The sequence below is a fragment of the Aulonocara sp. 'chitande type north' Nkhata Bay genome, linkage group LG1, assembly GCF_057382095.1.
Source record: "Aulonocara sp. 'chitande type north' Nkhata Bay isolate Kocher_YH1m ecotype deep benthic linkage group LG1, A_spYH_male_GT1.1, whole genome shotgun sequence".
Lineage (NCBI taxonomy): Eukaryota > Metazoa > Chordata > Actinopteri > Cichliformes > Cichlidae > Aulonocara > Aulonocara sp. 'chitande type north' Nkhata Bay.
Genome location: NC_141344.1, coordinates 27,501,609 through 27,516,476, shown reverse-complemented (window position 1 = coordinate 27,516,476; position 14,868 = coordinate 27,501,609). Strand labels below are relative to the sequence as shown.

Below are 14,868 nucleotides of genomic sequence, written 5' to 3'. Positions count from 1 at the left end.
GCTTGTGCCTTCTTCATAAGACGATTATTGCCCAAACACAGACTATTTTCATAAAAATCTACCAGCCAGCAAAGAAGAGAGAGACATGTAGCTGCATTTATCTGTGTCTATTCAAGAAACAGTGGTACAGGACAGTCATCATGTGTAACATATCAGAGAAATGAAGAGATTATGGTTAGAGGAGAGTTTTCTAACATGCAAAAATGGGTAGCAAAAATAATTTAGAAAAACAACAGCACCCTGAACATCACACCATTAAAGTATCATATATACAGTGGTTTAAAAAAAGTGTTTGCCCTCTTCCTGATTTCCTAGTGTTTTTCGTATTTGTCCCTCTTACATGTTTCAGATCATGAAAAGGAAGGTTGGAGTCCTGTTACATCTGGCATAAAACTAACACAGCATTTTAGAAAAGGAACAACGTATAAATATGATGACGTGATAAAAATGAAATGATCTGATAAAATATGCCAGGGACATGCTGGGAGGAGGCACCGGAGCAGAGCCAGGACACACTGGAGAGATAATATCTCTCGGCTGGCCTGGGAACGCCTTGATGTTTCCCCAGACAAGCTGGAGGAGGTGGCTGGGGAGATGGAGGTCTGGGCTTCTCTGCTTGGGCTGCTGCCCCCAAAACCCAGCCCCGGATAAGCGGAAGAAGATGGATGGATGATAAAAATGAAATGATCTGGTAAAATATGGTGGTGGCAGTTTGGTTGTCTGGGGTTGATCTGCTGCCTCAGGACCTGGAAGACCTGCTGTGGCAAATGGAAGCAGGAATTCTGGCTTTCTACCAAAATGTCTGACCATCTCTTCGTAACCTCAAGCTGAAGCACACTTGGGTTGTGCAGCAGGACAATGATCCCAAACACACCAGCAAGTCCATCTCTGAATTTCTTAGGAAAAACTAAATAAAGATGCTGGAGTGGCCTAGTCAAATCACCTTTTGTGTTTACTTGTGTTATGTTTGTCTAATATTTAAATCTCTTTGATGATCTGAAACATTTAAGTGTGACAAACATACAAAAATAGGAAATCAGGAAGGGGCGATCACTTTTTCACACCAATGTACATAACCTTGTAATTTTTGTTTAGGTAATCATCACACAATAAGTTGAGGTTTGGTTGTTTATTCACATTCATGTCCTCAGATCATGAACTGTGTACCAGACAGGTAATGAGAGTCTTTCCAGATGTTGGTCTCTCCATAGTTGGTGGTTCTCCTCTTACACTGGCTACATCGCCTGTACTCTGCAAGCTTATCAACCAGGAGGAGACCAGCAGACCTAACCACAGGGAGACAGAATTATTATGAGCTGTATTTTGAATGATGGACATGTTCAAGTTGAGACTGTGAGGGAAAAAAAATCAGAGAAACTAGTGCATGTGTCCATTCGCTACCATTTTCCAGAATTTATTTTCCAGTCTGGGTGCAACATAATTAAAGGAGAAACAGTTAAAGCTCAAAGTGTGAAAAGAAATGTAAAGGAGAATATGTGACATCTATTTTTTTCTATTGTAGAGATTTGTGATTTGCATGTGGAATGATTATTTGATTTAGAGTTCTCTAGCATGTCGAGACTATCTCTCCACACCGTTACGTATTCCATATGTACAGGGTACGACCCCCCTTGGTCGTGGCGCGTGGATATTTCTTTAAGACACTCCGGCATGCCCGGCTACGCCCCACAGCATACGTATAAAACAGCTGTGCAGACGTGACACCGGTGATTGTTTGATCGGAACGCGTCTCCGAGTGGCCTCACGGTGGAGAGATAGTCTCTCACTAAGAGAACCAAGGTTACACCGTAACCGTACGATCTTTCAGAACTGATGTGAAAGTTTGTGCTTGTAGTAAATAACAGAGGAGTAGCACCCAACTCCACAGTTCCCCCTCAATACAATCATGTGAAAAATAAAGCGCACGCTTTCACTTCCAAGGTGCTTTCACATGAAGGTGATGTGATGTAGTTATGTTGTTTTTGTTTTTGTGTGGATTTCTGGTAAAACATCGTTTGAGCAAAGAACTTCTCATAGTCCGGCTCATATCATCTACACAGGACTGTCTCATCTTTAAGAATCTGTCTTGACTTATTAAACTGGATCCAGTTTACCCAGATCCAAGTCATATGATAGATGGGAACCTATGAGCATCGACACGTTGAGGCTTGTTTTATTTCTCCCGGATATTTGGACTGCCTTCAGTGATGAGCACCTTGTGGTTCGTGCACTCTGATGATTACAAAAACGTGGTTGCCTAATTACTGTTTGAATATAATTACCAGTCTTAGTGATTGTGGCCAAACGTCTTCTTTTTATGTTTCGTTTTAAAAATATCTTTCATTTTCAATTGGGATGAAATTGAATTAATAAAGAACGGAAGTAGAGACACAGTTTAATGCACTTAGCAAATATTAATTATATAAATCAAAATAAATAGTTTGAAAATCCTAACTTTTACTCGATTCGTGCTATAATGTAATTCTCTGCCTCATCCCTTACCAGAATATATTTGACTCCACTTCACAAATTCTGAAGATTCACAAAGTGATTAATATTTTCCATCATTTGTTACTTTGACCGATTGCCTAATCTTGAAGAAGCTTAATTTATTGAACTTGCTATGAAAATGACCCAGTATGTCTGGATACTAGGGTATCTGAGTCATGCCATGTACACAGATACATTGAGGAAAGCTTTCAGATTTTAACCTGCCTTCAGATACGAACCTTCCTGCAGTTTTTGAGCTCTAACATTTCCAAAAACCTGATTGCCTAATAACAGTTTTATGAAATATTTTGGCCACCAGCATAAATATTATTTATTTAAATCAATGGCAGGGGAGCAGGGAGCCATAATCGACTCTGGGTGCCATCACGTATAGAGGTCTCAGGCTTCTGTCACCCGAGAATGAATTTCTTGGTTTTAGGAGGATATGTGCTGTTCATCTGAATATACTGAAGTAATTTCATAACCTGCAGGACCAAATGTATTATGTGCTGATACATAAAACCTTAGAATTGAAAGAAGGTGCACTTTCTTTCTCATATGTGTATCATGCATCAGACATCAACTTTAATATATTTGTGTATTTAGTGAAAAAGATATAAAAGACTGGAAGAAATAGACAACAGACATAGATTTAATGACTATCTGGCAAACAAAGAGGAGCATCAAGCAGCTAAAGAGGCAAATATGTCCCCCAGGAGGCAGTAAGACTCAAAAATAGGGCTAAAAAAAGAGTAAATTTTGGACTCTGATTCATTAGAGGTCCAGAGGCTCTTAGAAGATCAGTGTCAGTAATTACATCATGGATCAAAGAGATGCTGTATTTTACTAACTATAAAAGTTAGTGTGATCCTGCCCCCGCACACCTCCGAAAGCGCCTCTCGTCTTCCTCTTGCTGGTATTTGTGCTTCACACTGCGACTCCAGTCTTGCTCTAGTGACTTGCTGATGTCCTGCATCTTCTCAAAGCGTTTGATACGATCGTGCATTAGCCTGGACAGAAACGAAACCACGAGAAGAAGAAAGTACGTTTCACAGTTATTATGTCTTCTTTTTCCTTACATGTTCTTTTTGGTCCATTTCTTTTATTTGCCTTTACTTACTCCATTTTATTGCGTCTCAACATCTCCTTTTCCTTCTCCAGCTGTGCCTGTTGGTTGTGCAGTTCTTTCGTTCTCTTGGTGGCAGCACTAAAATTTACCTGGAAGATCTGTCAGTGTGAAACGCATCACACGTCGCAGTTTTAATACAACAATGGACCGAATACGCACAGAGCAAGTATGACTAATGTTGTTGCAGTATGATAAGGCTAACAGTGAAATGTTAAACTGTTATGGAGGGATGGTGACCTTCTGCGCCCTTTCGCGGCTTTCTGCTTTGCACGCTGCTGTCTCACGGCGGCTGAACGTGGAGCTGTCAGGGTGGTAATCTGGAGGTTCTGCGCGCTTCTTTTCAGACATCTAAGGGCAAATTAACAGTCTGATTTTAGATTTTAGACTGAATGCAGATGGTCACATGACAAAAACGTGAAAACTACTTTTCTGGACAGTTTCCCTACATTCTCCCTATAAGTTTTGCGTGCTGTGTTTAGAGGTCCAAAGCCTCACCCGTGAGTTTTTGTAACTTTTTTTTGTAACCGTTTATGGACTATGGAAAATTTTTTTAATATGGTACATTAGTTTCATACCGATAATTGCTTGCGCTGAATTCATTCCAAATTCGCTACCAAGACTATGCGACTGACAGTGTTGGGGAGTAACGGAATACATGTACTGCCGTTACGTATTTAAAATACAAAATATGAGTAACTGTATTCCGTTACAGTTACCGTTTAATAAGGTGGTATTTAGAATACAGTTACTTTGTTGAAATAAATGGATTACACGGCGGTACTTTCCTGTTTCATATTGTTGCGGGTCAGGACTGTTTGGGTTTTGTTTGACAGCTGTTCTGTTGTTCCAGGCGGCAGCGTTACGGTTGCCATGGTTACAGGGTGACGCTCTCTCTGCGTGTTTCCTGGGTGAGAGAGCGCCTTGTTGTTGTTGTGCTAAGCTAATAGGGAGAATGCTACAGGTATAGCTCTAAAGAACGTAGCCTCATGGGCAGTGTAGTCCGTGCTGCAGGGAGAATGGACTGCCATACCCGTTATGTGTTTGTGAGCGAGGGAGGGAGAAAAAGGAAAAGTACGAGTTGTCATTGAGCAGAAACGGGAGCTGGAAGCATGTAAATATAATAATAACCACTTCAGCCAAGAAGAGTGTCTGACGAGCCCAGCTGTAAGTAAGCTGTTAAGACTCGACTGTACACCGTGTTCGTGTTTTCCTCCGAAACAATAAGTTCCGTTGGAGCAGTCTTTCAACGCCTCTCTCTGTCTCTGGCTAACAAAGTTGACCCAGACAACAAAGTAAAGCTAGTTTTCAGCTACAAGCCCGACACGAACCCGACGTATTAGCCAGAGGTCCCTTTACTACAGTTCGGAGCCGCGGACCGTCAGTAACAGTAATAAATCACAGCAATAGTACATTCACGCAGTTGTAAACAGCATATATTAAGTAATTCAAAGTATTCAGAATACGTTACTCTCATCGAGTAACGTAACGGAATATGTTACAGAATACATTTTGGGGCATGTATTCTGTAATCTGTAATGGAATACATTTTAAAAGTAACCTTCCCAACACTGGCGACTGAACACAATTCTTAGCAAGAATTTGTGCCTTTGTGTCAAGTTTGAAAGTAACTTTGACTTGCCTGGGTGTCCAGAGCACTCTTGTATTGCTTAGCCTTTTCCCGTTTACGTTGGAGTTGCTGGGCTTGCTGCAAAGCTACTCTAAATCACACAGGTAAACATTACATGATGTATTTGTGATCACAACATATGATTATTTGAAACATCTGGCTTGTGGCACCTTTACACACCCCTTAATCAGATGTAGCTGGTCTAAACACTCCGTGACACGACGTTCCTGTTCTTCTTGAGCCTTGAATTTCTGTCGTCTGTCTATTTGAATCTGAAGCTCGTTCATGTAACGATGCTGCTGGATACTCCTGGGAGGCGTGAGTGGCCGAGCCAGGAAGATGAAGGAATTCTACAGAAAACCCAGAGTGTGGTCTAAATTTTAATACTGTGCTTTGCTTGATGGATATAGTCACTGTTCACTGAGTCATTTCACATGAAACTTGAACAGTAACTGCGAATCACCAAAACTGTGATGTAAATGGTTATGGGAGTGTGGGAATAATCACAGTTTTCATTTATCTTACAGAATTCACAGGAAGCTGAGTCAGCTCCTTCTCTGACATTTGCAGGTTGAATGAAGCCACCTGTTCTTTCAGTTTCACCTTCCAGAAAAAGCAAAACAAAAAAGCCTTATCAGAAAGTCCATAATGAAAAGAAAAACAACAAAACAGAATAATAATAAAAACATTATAAGCAAAGCATATCAAACTCACCAAATTAACTTAAGATGACTTTTTGGATTCCTAAATATATCGTTAGCAACATTGTGATATGTTGTGTGTGTGTGTGTGTGTGTGTGTGTGTGTGTGTGTTTCTTCTTAATTTTTCTTATTTGTTGTTCTTAAACAACAGTTCTCCATTATTTCTGAGTATGTAATTGTCTGCTTTTTCACTCATTTTTAGTCAGCCCTTGTGCCTAACCATTATCAGAGCAATGTTTTGTCATTTGCTGAGTCCCTTATCACTGACCTTTGAATCGTTCAAGCATTAATCTATGAAAATACCAAAGAAAACAGGCATAAAATAGTGCTTGGGCAATGAAAAGGCTGGTTATAAGCTAACAGTATGCTAGCTGCACAGCTGGCTAGTCCTTCATGGGGATCACACCAACACACATAGAGACAAGCAACCGCTGTCAGTCATATATCAAGAGTTCCCTCTCATAAACAGTATAACTAAATTCTTGCATAACAGTTTACGTCATGTGTCACAGTTCAATAAAGTTACGTTCACTTCAAAGAAGGTTTCATTAACACCAGTAAGCAACAGCTAACAGCAGCAAAAACAGCTGCAGTTACTGACGGTTCAACATGTCCTCAACATTTCATCTCAGTATGGCTGTCATTGATCAGAAACAGTGTGGGATCATCTTGACAGAGACGAGAACAAAAGCCAGCCAAGATCCAAAGGAGAATGTTGAGTGTTCTTCAGGAAGACTAGAGACTTCTTACAGAAATGACAACAAAGCTTGTTTACGAGAGTTCAAGCTGTGGGGAATAGAGAATAAATGTGGTCAATTGATCAAATATTGACTTTTAAGCTTGTTAGATTTGTATAAACTCTGTTTTTGCCTTATGTACTGTATTTTCATGTTTGTTTGTGCATGTGTCAATGAATCAGGCATAGTAACAATCCATTATTTACACATCAAACAGAACCAGAGTTGCATAGTGATAAACTGGTCCAGTGCAGCTCTCTTTTCACTCTGTTTATTCTTGGTAACTTTTGAGGGAATATCCTCTTAGAAATGATAATATCCAACTATGTGTTATTATTATTACAAATTAATTGTCTCTGTCTAAACAGGTAGTATTTTTAAAATAATAAAATCTACTGCCTGAAAACGATGTCATGTGAGTAGTGAAAGTGGATGAAAACAATAAGGTTACTAACAGGAAAAAACACCAAAGCAGAAGCAGAAGTGTATCTAGAACAGTCAAGGTGAGACAGTGCTAAAGTTCATGATTACACAAATGCAGTGTCATGTGCACATACTTGCATAATGTACTGTAGCTATTTTCCATTTTCCTATCAAAATATAAAGGAATGAGAAGTGGTTAGAGAATTCTGGTGAATTTTTTCCAAAGGTACGACTGACGTTTTAACTTGTGACATGTAACAGCGGCATAACATGACAAGTTTCAGCTCTCACATCCCATTTTTTGAATGGAGACATGGTTTTGTTTTTGACCACAAACAATGGTTCCTAAGATACTCTCAAGTGAACTACAACTTTAAAAAAAAGTCACAATATAGAAAAGAGAATATCTATTTCTTTAAGCATATTAAAAACTTTAAATGACCTGGGACACTCTTAAAATAAAGGACTGCACTGATCAACTCATGTATGTCTATAAGTGCTGTATTCAGTACTGGTAGTGTATTGGTTTTGCATTAGTTAGATCCCATGTGTTGTTAATTGTATGTGTAGCAGAATAAAGACAGTACTGCCGAGTCTGGTTATGTGCTCATATGATTGACAGTGTGACTGAGCTTTGTGACTTGAGACTTTGTGGCCTGACCGAACCAACGCCATGTTTTCAGTCATCGTGATGATGCTACGTCCATTATTTGGGTGACGCTTCAGTGCAGATTATATTGTCTTACTGAACCGTTGCATGTGTTGCTGAGAAATTAAATGTTTCTCAGAGGATGATCACTAGTGTCTTTGGTCAAGTTTTACCTCTGGGAAAAGATCAAGTTAATGGATGTAAATGTTGCTTTATGGCAGTTGAAGTGTACACGTGCTCCCACCTGTTCTTCCTCCATGTACTGCTCATCCCTCTCTTGTTGTTTAAGAAATAGGAGTTTCTCCAGTGCTCTCTCATCTGCCTGCTGCTGTCTCCTCAGATACACTGGGACATTTCTTTGGGTCCACTGCATACACTGGTAGCACAGCTCCTATAGTCATAAGGAATCAAGCAAGTGACTGATACTGCACAGTGTACACTAAGCTTGCTAGCAAACCCTTATTTACACATCCAGCAGAAACCAGGGAAACACTGGAGCCTTGTTTGAAAGACTAGTGTAATGTAACCATGTAACGAGGACATTCCCTTTTTACTCTATTCTTTAGTAACTCCTTAAGGAATCTGTCTTTGGAGCTACTAATGAGCTGCTAATACAGTCAAGCCCATAATTATTCATACCCCTGCAAATTTTAACTTAAAGTTAAATTTATTTAACCAGCAAGTTTTTTGTGTGTGACTGGAAAGACATAGGTGGCTCCCAAAAGATTATAAGACGATGTACAAGAGACATTGTGGATTTAAAAAAAAAAAATTCTCAGCTTTTATTTACATTTGAGTAAAAAGTGTCATGTCCAGAATTATTAATACCCTTCACAAACTGTCACTGTCTCTGAGAAAGTTCTATACCATTCCAAATAGTCCAAGCTGTTCTAAAACATCCTAATTACCTGGATTAATAGCTGTTTTAATCAACTCAACAGGTGAACAGCATCTCTCTGCAGTTGGTTTGTGGACAGCAGAGATGGGCAGTAACGCGTTACTGTAATCTGATTACTTTTTTCAAGTAACGAGTAAAGTAAGGGATTACTATTGCAAAAAAGGTCATTAGATTACTGTTACTTTCCCGTAAGCATGCTGCGTTACTGCGTTACTAAAACCATGATTTTTTTGCGAGAGTGTCTCATGACAATGACGTAAGCGAGTGTGACGTTCGTGGCAACAGTTGTGTGCCGATGCTACTTCCGGTGCGGAAACTCCTGTGGGGAGCTTTGTTTCCGGTGTCCTATTTGCGCCCTGTTTACGGTCCAAAACAAGTTAAGCAAATGAATGAATCAAGCGGCGATTTACATTTCTATAGATGTCTTGGGCATTTACCCAATACTGTATATCTGTAAATGATGTTCATCGACTTGTCAATGTTTTTTTCCCCGCGCCCCAGAGCAAAAGAGAAAATGGATTCAAATGTTATATTTCTCAGTATCTGTAAACAGCGGTCCCTCGTTTATCGCGGGTGTTGTGTTCTAAAAATAACCAGCGATAGGTGAAATCAAGTAGCCAATTTTATTTTTTGACGGTGCAAAGCGTTTCGTCGACGTCGTCGACATACAGTACTACACTTCAGAGTCACACTGCAGCAATCGATGCAGCGATTCTGTACTGTACAGGAGAGACGTCATGGAGGAGATCGTCTGCAGCGATCAGGACGCAGGACACAATGTGATGTAAAAAAAAAAAAGCTTGCACTAAAAATCTGCGAAACAGCAAGGTGAAAGGTGAACCGCGTTATAGCGAAGGACCACTGTAATTTTGAAGGTAAGTCACAACATACCCTTCGTAAATACTAATGTATAGAAACCCTTACCAGCAATCATTCATTTTTTGTGTGGCTTTTTTTCACGGCTTGTTGACATGCTGTGTAGGTGTGTACTTGACGAGCTGATATCGACATAACGGGGGAAACATCTGGTTTGACTATTCTTCACCTGTAGTTTGAATGCTGAACATTTGCCTGTTTAAATCATAAGACCAGTCACTATACAGAGATGTGCTTCTGAATGTGGACGATGTGTCTTCTGATTCTGTAGTGCAGTTCTGCTTGTGTTGAGTGATGTAAACAACTGATCGATCTAAACTCTTTAAACGTCAAAATTGATCATTAGATTCTTTATGACACAACAGTGGTGAGTGTTCCCACCTTCTGCTCTTTGTAACTTAACGTGATCTTTCAGTTTTCGATTTTTGGACATGATTTTGGAGTATATCTTCGCAGTAGCGAACTGGAAATGTACAACCCTACATCCGGTCTCAAAACAGGAAGTTAGCATTTTCTCGTGCACAGGGTCTGTTGCTACCCGATCGGTGCCGGAAACCCAATCGGTACCCTGCATGCGCAAATCTTACGTCACTTCCTCTCTTTGCCAACATTGCGACATTCAATATATTTGAATGGCATTTAAACAATGGATAATCCATATACAAACAAATTCATACTTTTCTGCTCAACAGCGAGTGTCCCCTGATTGAACAACAGCGCTGTAAAATAAGAAGAATGGCACCTAATTACAGAGTTAATAATACAGACTTATTATGTCTATTATGTTAATATGTCACGTGAAGATTCATCAGCCAGATGAATTATTTACTGACAATTGACAGTGATAGTGGACATCATCATCCATCAATCCATCACTTCCAATCAATCCTCTCCACACAGACAAGCATAAACACACTCGACTATCACTAAATCAAATTTAACACAGGTTTGTAATGATGCTAATTCAGTTTACAATAGGGTTCATTCGCTCGGTCAGCAGGTGGCGGTATCCTCGTACACTGGGGAGTAAACTGCCATTAAACGAACAGAAGAAGAAGAAAACATCTGCACATGCGCGATACGGATCGGGTAGACCTGATTTGTACGGTCCGACTTTGCACATGCGCAGTAAGGATCGGGGAGTCCTGATACGTAACTATCTTTTTCTTTTTTGTCTACATTATATTGAAATGTTTCATTATTGGAAACATTTTAAGAAATACTTATTATTCTTAACATCTTAACAGATACTCTGACCCGTAACTATCGTAAAACGCTCTGACCGGAAGTAGACACCTTTCACGCATGCGGGGTACCGATCGGGTTTCCGGTATGGATGGGGTAGTGACAGGGTCTATGGGAAATTCACAGACAAACTCGCGGATTCTTCCACTGACCGCTGCGGCACACCTAAACCAGGGCAAACATCTGCCTGCTATACAGGTGAAAATAGAGCAACAGAACCGTTGAGTCTTTGATTTTATCTATTTTCCGCTGTGTTTCACTTGCATTTATTTGAAAGACTGAGTGTAAACACAATAAAATATTTTATTTTATGTGCTGGAATGTGCAGAAAATAGGTTTAAATGTTAAACAAATATCTTCCAGTCAGAGAATGTTGCATATAATTTAATTTTTGCTTGATGCCTAAAGTTAAAAGATTAAAACTAATAAAACAAGTTTTAAAAAGAGACTTTTCCATTTGATTACATATTATATGACGGATTATGCAGAAAAAGTAGAATTGGACTGAAAGATCTATCGCTTTATCACCTATTCAGGTTGTAAATCGTGTTTTTAAAAAGTAACTAAGTAATTAATTACTCTTTAAAATAAGTAATCAGCAAAGTAACAGGATTACCTTTTGGGGGAAGTAATCAGTAATTAGTTACTGATTACTTTTTTCAAGTAACTTGACCAACACTGGTGGAAAGTCATGGCTAGGAGAAAGGAGCTCAGTGATGACCTCTGGCTGCACATTGTGGCTGTTTACAAGTCAGGAAAGAGCTACAAGGCCATGTTTTCAAGTTCCAGTGGTTACAGTGGAAAGTATTATTAAAAAATACAAGATGTTCCGCACTGTGGAGAATCTTAGAGGATGTGGTCAGAAGCCAAAAGTAACACCTGTGCTGGCCAGGAGGATAGTGAGAGAGGTGAAAAAGAATCCAAGGATAACCACCAAGGCCATCCTGGTGAATCTGGGCTCTGCTGGTGGCAATTCCTCAAGGCAGACAGTCCAACCGATACTGCACACTGCTGGGTTTCATGGATGCAGACCAAGGAGGACACCACTTCTCCAGATAAGGCACACAAAAACTTGCTTGGCCTTTGCAAATGCTCATCTGGATAAAGAAGAAGACTTCTGGTCAGATGAAACGAAAACGGAATTGTTTGGTCACGATGATGTTTCCTTCATTTGGGGTAAAAAATAAAAAAGAGAAGCCTTCAACCCAAAGAACACCATCCCCACTGTCGAACATGGTGGTGGGAACCTAATGGGGGTCATTTTTCAGCCAATGGACCAGGTGACCTAATCACAGTAAATGACCACATACCCAATGAGTGGTGTGACTACAATAACCTAACTCTCAACACCAGGAAAACCAAGGAAGTGGTCATGGACTTCAGCAAGATAAAAACTGCACCCTGGACTCCAATGCCAGCACTAGATATTCCTCAATAGCAAGGGCAATCATAAAAGACCGCCTCCATCCTAACCACCATCTACTCAACACCCTGCCCTCTGGAAAAAGGTTCAGATCCATTAGTTGCAAAACCAACAGACTAAAGAACAGCTTCTTCCCGGAACATAAATAGAAACTGAGAGTTTCTTACAATTATTCTGTTGATGCTACTTGCTATTTATTATTATTACTATTTGTGTGTGTGTGTGCATTTGTGAGTTTCCTTTTGTTTCCGTAAAAATATTCTGCTCCTCCTGTGCAATATTTCGGCAGATGTGCAATCCATCCATCTTCTTCCGCTTTATCCGGGGCCGGGTCACAGAGGCTGAAGTGTATGTTTACATGAAAGCAGCTACACATGCACATACTTGCCTGCCTAGAGCAGTTCACAGAGTGCTCTTTTAGTTTAGGCAGGGCTTCATGGGGTGACTTGGTGGTGGCGGACCTGAAAGTAGAACCATATACTTTACTGTGTACTGCACACAGACGACAATGAATTCTTTGTAAGTATGTGGTTTTGTCATTTGATATTAACCACTGTGGGTTCCTTGTTAAAAGGAATTTCTAATTAAAATAGTAAACTTTTTTATGAAAGCTTTCATCCTGGTTAATATGTTTGCAATCCACATTACTGCCAAGGCACATTATTGAAGTACTTGATGATGGAAAAGTAAAAAAAATAAAATAACATCAAAATAAACAGCAGTGGTGCATTTAAAATGACACATAATTAACCATATCTACAATTTATAAATTACAGGTTTTAAAGTTGCCTTCCGGTGGATTTAGGATCGTATATCATGATAAATCTTTCACCTTTACAATTTAGCCAGATTACAGGTTTGTGCGTGGAAGGTAGCTGTGCATCATTAATAGACAAGTATACATCCCCAGGGCAGAGACAATATGTGCCAACATACACCAACACTGAGTGCTCAGCTCTCATGTACTCATCAACCTGTAAACTGACACGCACCGTGAAGAGATAGAGAGAGAGAGAGAGAGAGAGAGAGTGTGTGCGTGTCTGGGCCTGTCTGTGTTTTTGTATCACTGTGTACAGGGTACCTGTCTCTACCCTCCACAGGGGGTTTTGGATGTAGTTTCTCAGTCTTCAGAATGACAGTTTTCACCTTTGCAGGATGCAATGTCTGATGGGAATCAGGTTCTCTAAACTGGGGAATTTCTGTAGAGACACACAACACTGTGAGCCGGTTCAGTGCCATGGGTTCAGTTACCTATCTATTCCTTGTTATCAAAGACGTGTTCATTGGTAGAAAATTTTAGGTCGCTCTATATAGTGTCAGAAAAAGCTGTGGGTGCAACCACTTTATCTTCAAGTGTAACATATACAATATGCTCATTGGCGTTCTTAAAGAAAATCAGCCAACAAAATAAATTTCCCTTTCACTTCAGTTCAGCTTGTTCTAAAACTGGAAAAGAAGAAAACAAGTCAGTATAACCACAGACTAATAGTTTTCCTGCATAATATCTTCTTTCTTTTATTTTTCAATACCAAACTGTCATAAAACACATAGGTACATATAGAAGTAATAATCTTTTCCTGTTTTCCTGCATAATATCACCATAAAATCACAATCCTGCAGGCAGTTTGACAGATTTAACAAACAAGACACTACATTTTGCTGCCGATAGTATTTTGGATTTTTCCATCTAAAGCTAAAGCAATCATATGCATGCTCAATGCCATTTATTTTTAATACCATTTAATCTATTTCTGCTTCTATAGTTACTGCAGCTCCAGCTCATCCTGACTGTGGGAAAAGAATTTTGTTTTTTCTCTGTTGTTAAGCCGTTTAGAACAACCTGTATTTGATTCAGTGCACTGTCAAATCCCAGCTCAGCACAGAATTGTTAGGCTTGTGCAAAAGGCTCATTCACCTCCTCCGTTCCTTGGGTCTGGAGCTGATGACAAGCGCCATCCATTTTCATCTCTGGCTTTGTTGCCTGGCTGAAGACAGCGGACAGCTTGCAGGGTGACAGGGTTTGCAGTATGATGGTTTTCAAACCTGGATAGTTCACTGGGCTGTAAAGAAGTAGTGCTCCCAGGTCTCTGCGGGGAAGAAATACCAGAGTACATGTATAATGCATTAATTTTACACTGTAAAACTGAAAAACAAACATTTTAGCTTACCTTGTTAATGGCTAAAGGCAACATACCGGTTCCATCCATGGCATTAATAAAAGCTCTATTAAATTTCATCTGGACCTTTAAATTGATGAGAGATTAGTTAATTTTCAAGAAAAAAAAGTTGTAATGATTTCACATAATAAGAAATACTATGAACAACCACCTTGTTGTTCTTAAAGGAACCTTTGAAGAGCAGCAGCAGAGTCTCCCTAACGCATCCCTCAGACGGTTCTCAACTGAATGGAGTAAGGTAAGCGACCCATGTTGTAGGTGACGTCAGACGCCGGAGAATTGGCGGAAAAAAAGCAAATGGTAGCAGAGAGTTTAACAAAGGTTTTTCAAGCTTCAGTATTACCAAATATACTAATCAACTGTCATATAACTAACAACATCTGTTTTATCATCTCTAACACCCTGGAGGACAACGGGGAGAGTTTAGACGCTCTCCAAGATTACATCGACCGCTGTTTTCAAGATTTAGTAATGAAGAAGGCCCAGAGTGCA

The 14,868-nt window shown here is 39.8% G+C and overlaps 1 protein-coding gene across 1 annotated transcript; it reads right to left on the bottom strand.

The window, feature by feature from the left end:
* Window positions 1-987: 987 nt before the first annotated feature.
* On the bottom strand, window positions 988-14,636 carry LOC147339227 (coiled-coil domain-containing protein 81-like). Its single transcript, XM_086290882.1, has 14 exons — window positions 14,528-14,636; window positions 14,368-14,442; window positions 14,115-14,286; window positions 13,281-13,398; window positions 12,580-12,660; window positions 10,124-10,130; window positions 8,002-8,148; window positions 5,772-5,849; window positions 5,427-5,596; window positions 5,259-5,337; window positions 3,857-3,967; window positions 3,611-3,717; window positions 3,375-3,500; window positions 988-1,286 (listed from the first exon to the last, which is right to left on the bottom strand). Exons 2-14 carry the CDS (start codon window positions 14,434-14,436, stop codon window positions 1,148-1,150), a joined length of 1,404 nt encoding a protein of 467 aa, XP_086147008.1. The 5' UTR covers window positions 14,437-14,442; window positions 14,528-14,636; the 3' UTR covers window positions 988-1,147.
* Window positions 14,637-14,868: the final 232 nt, after the last annotated feature.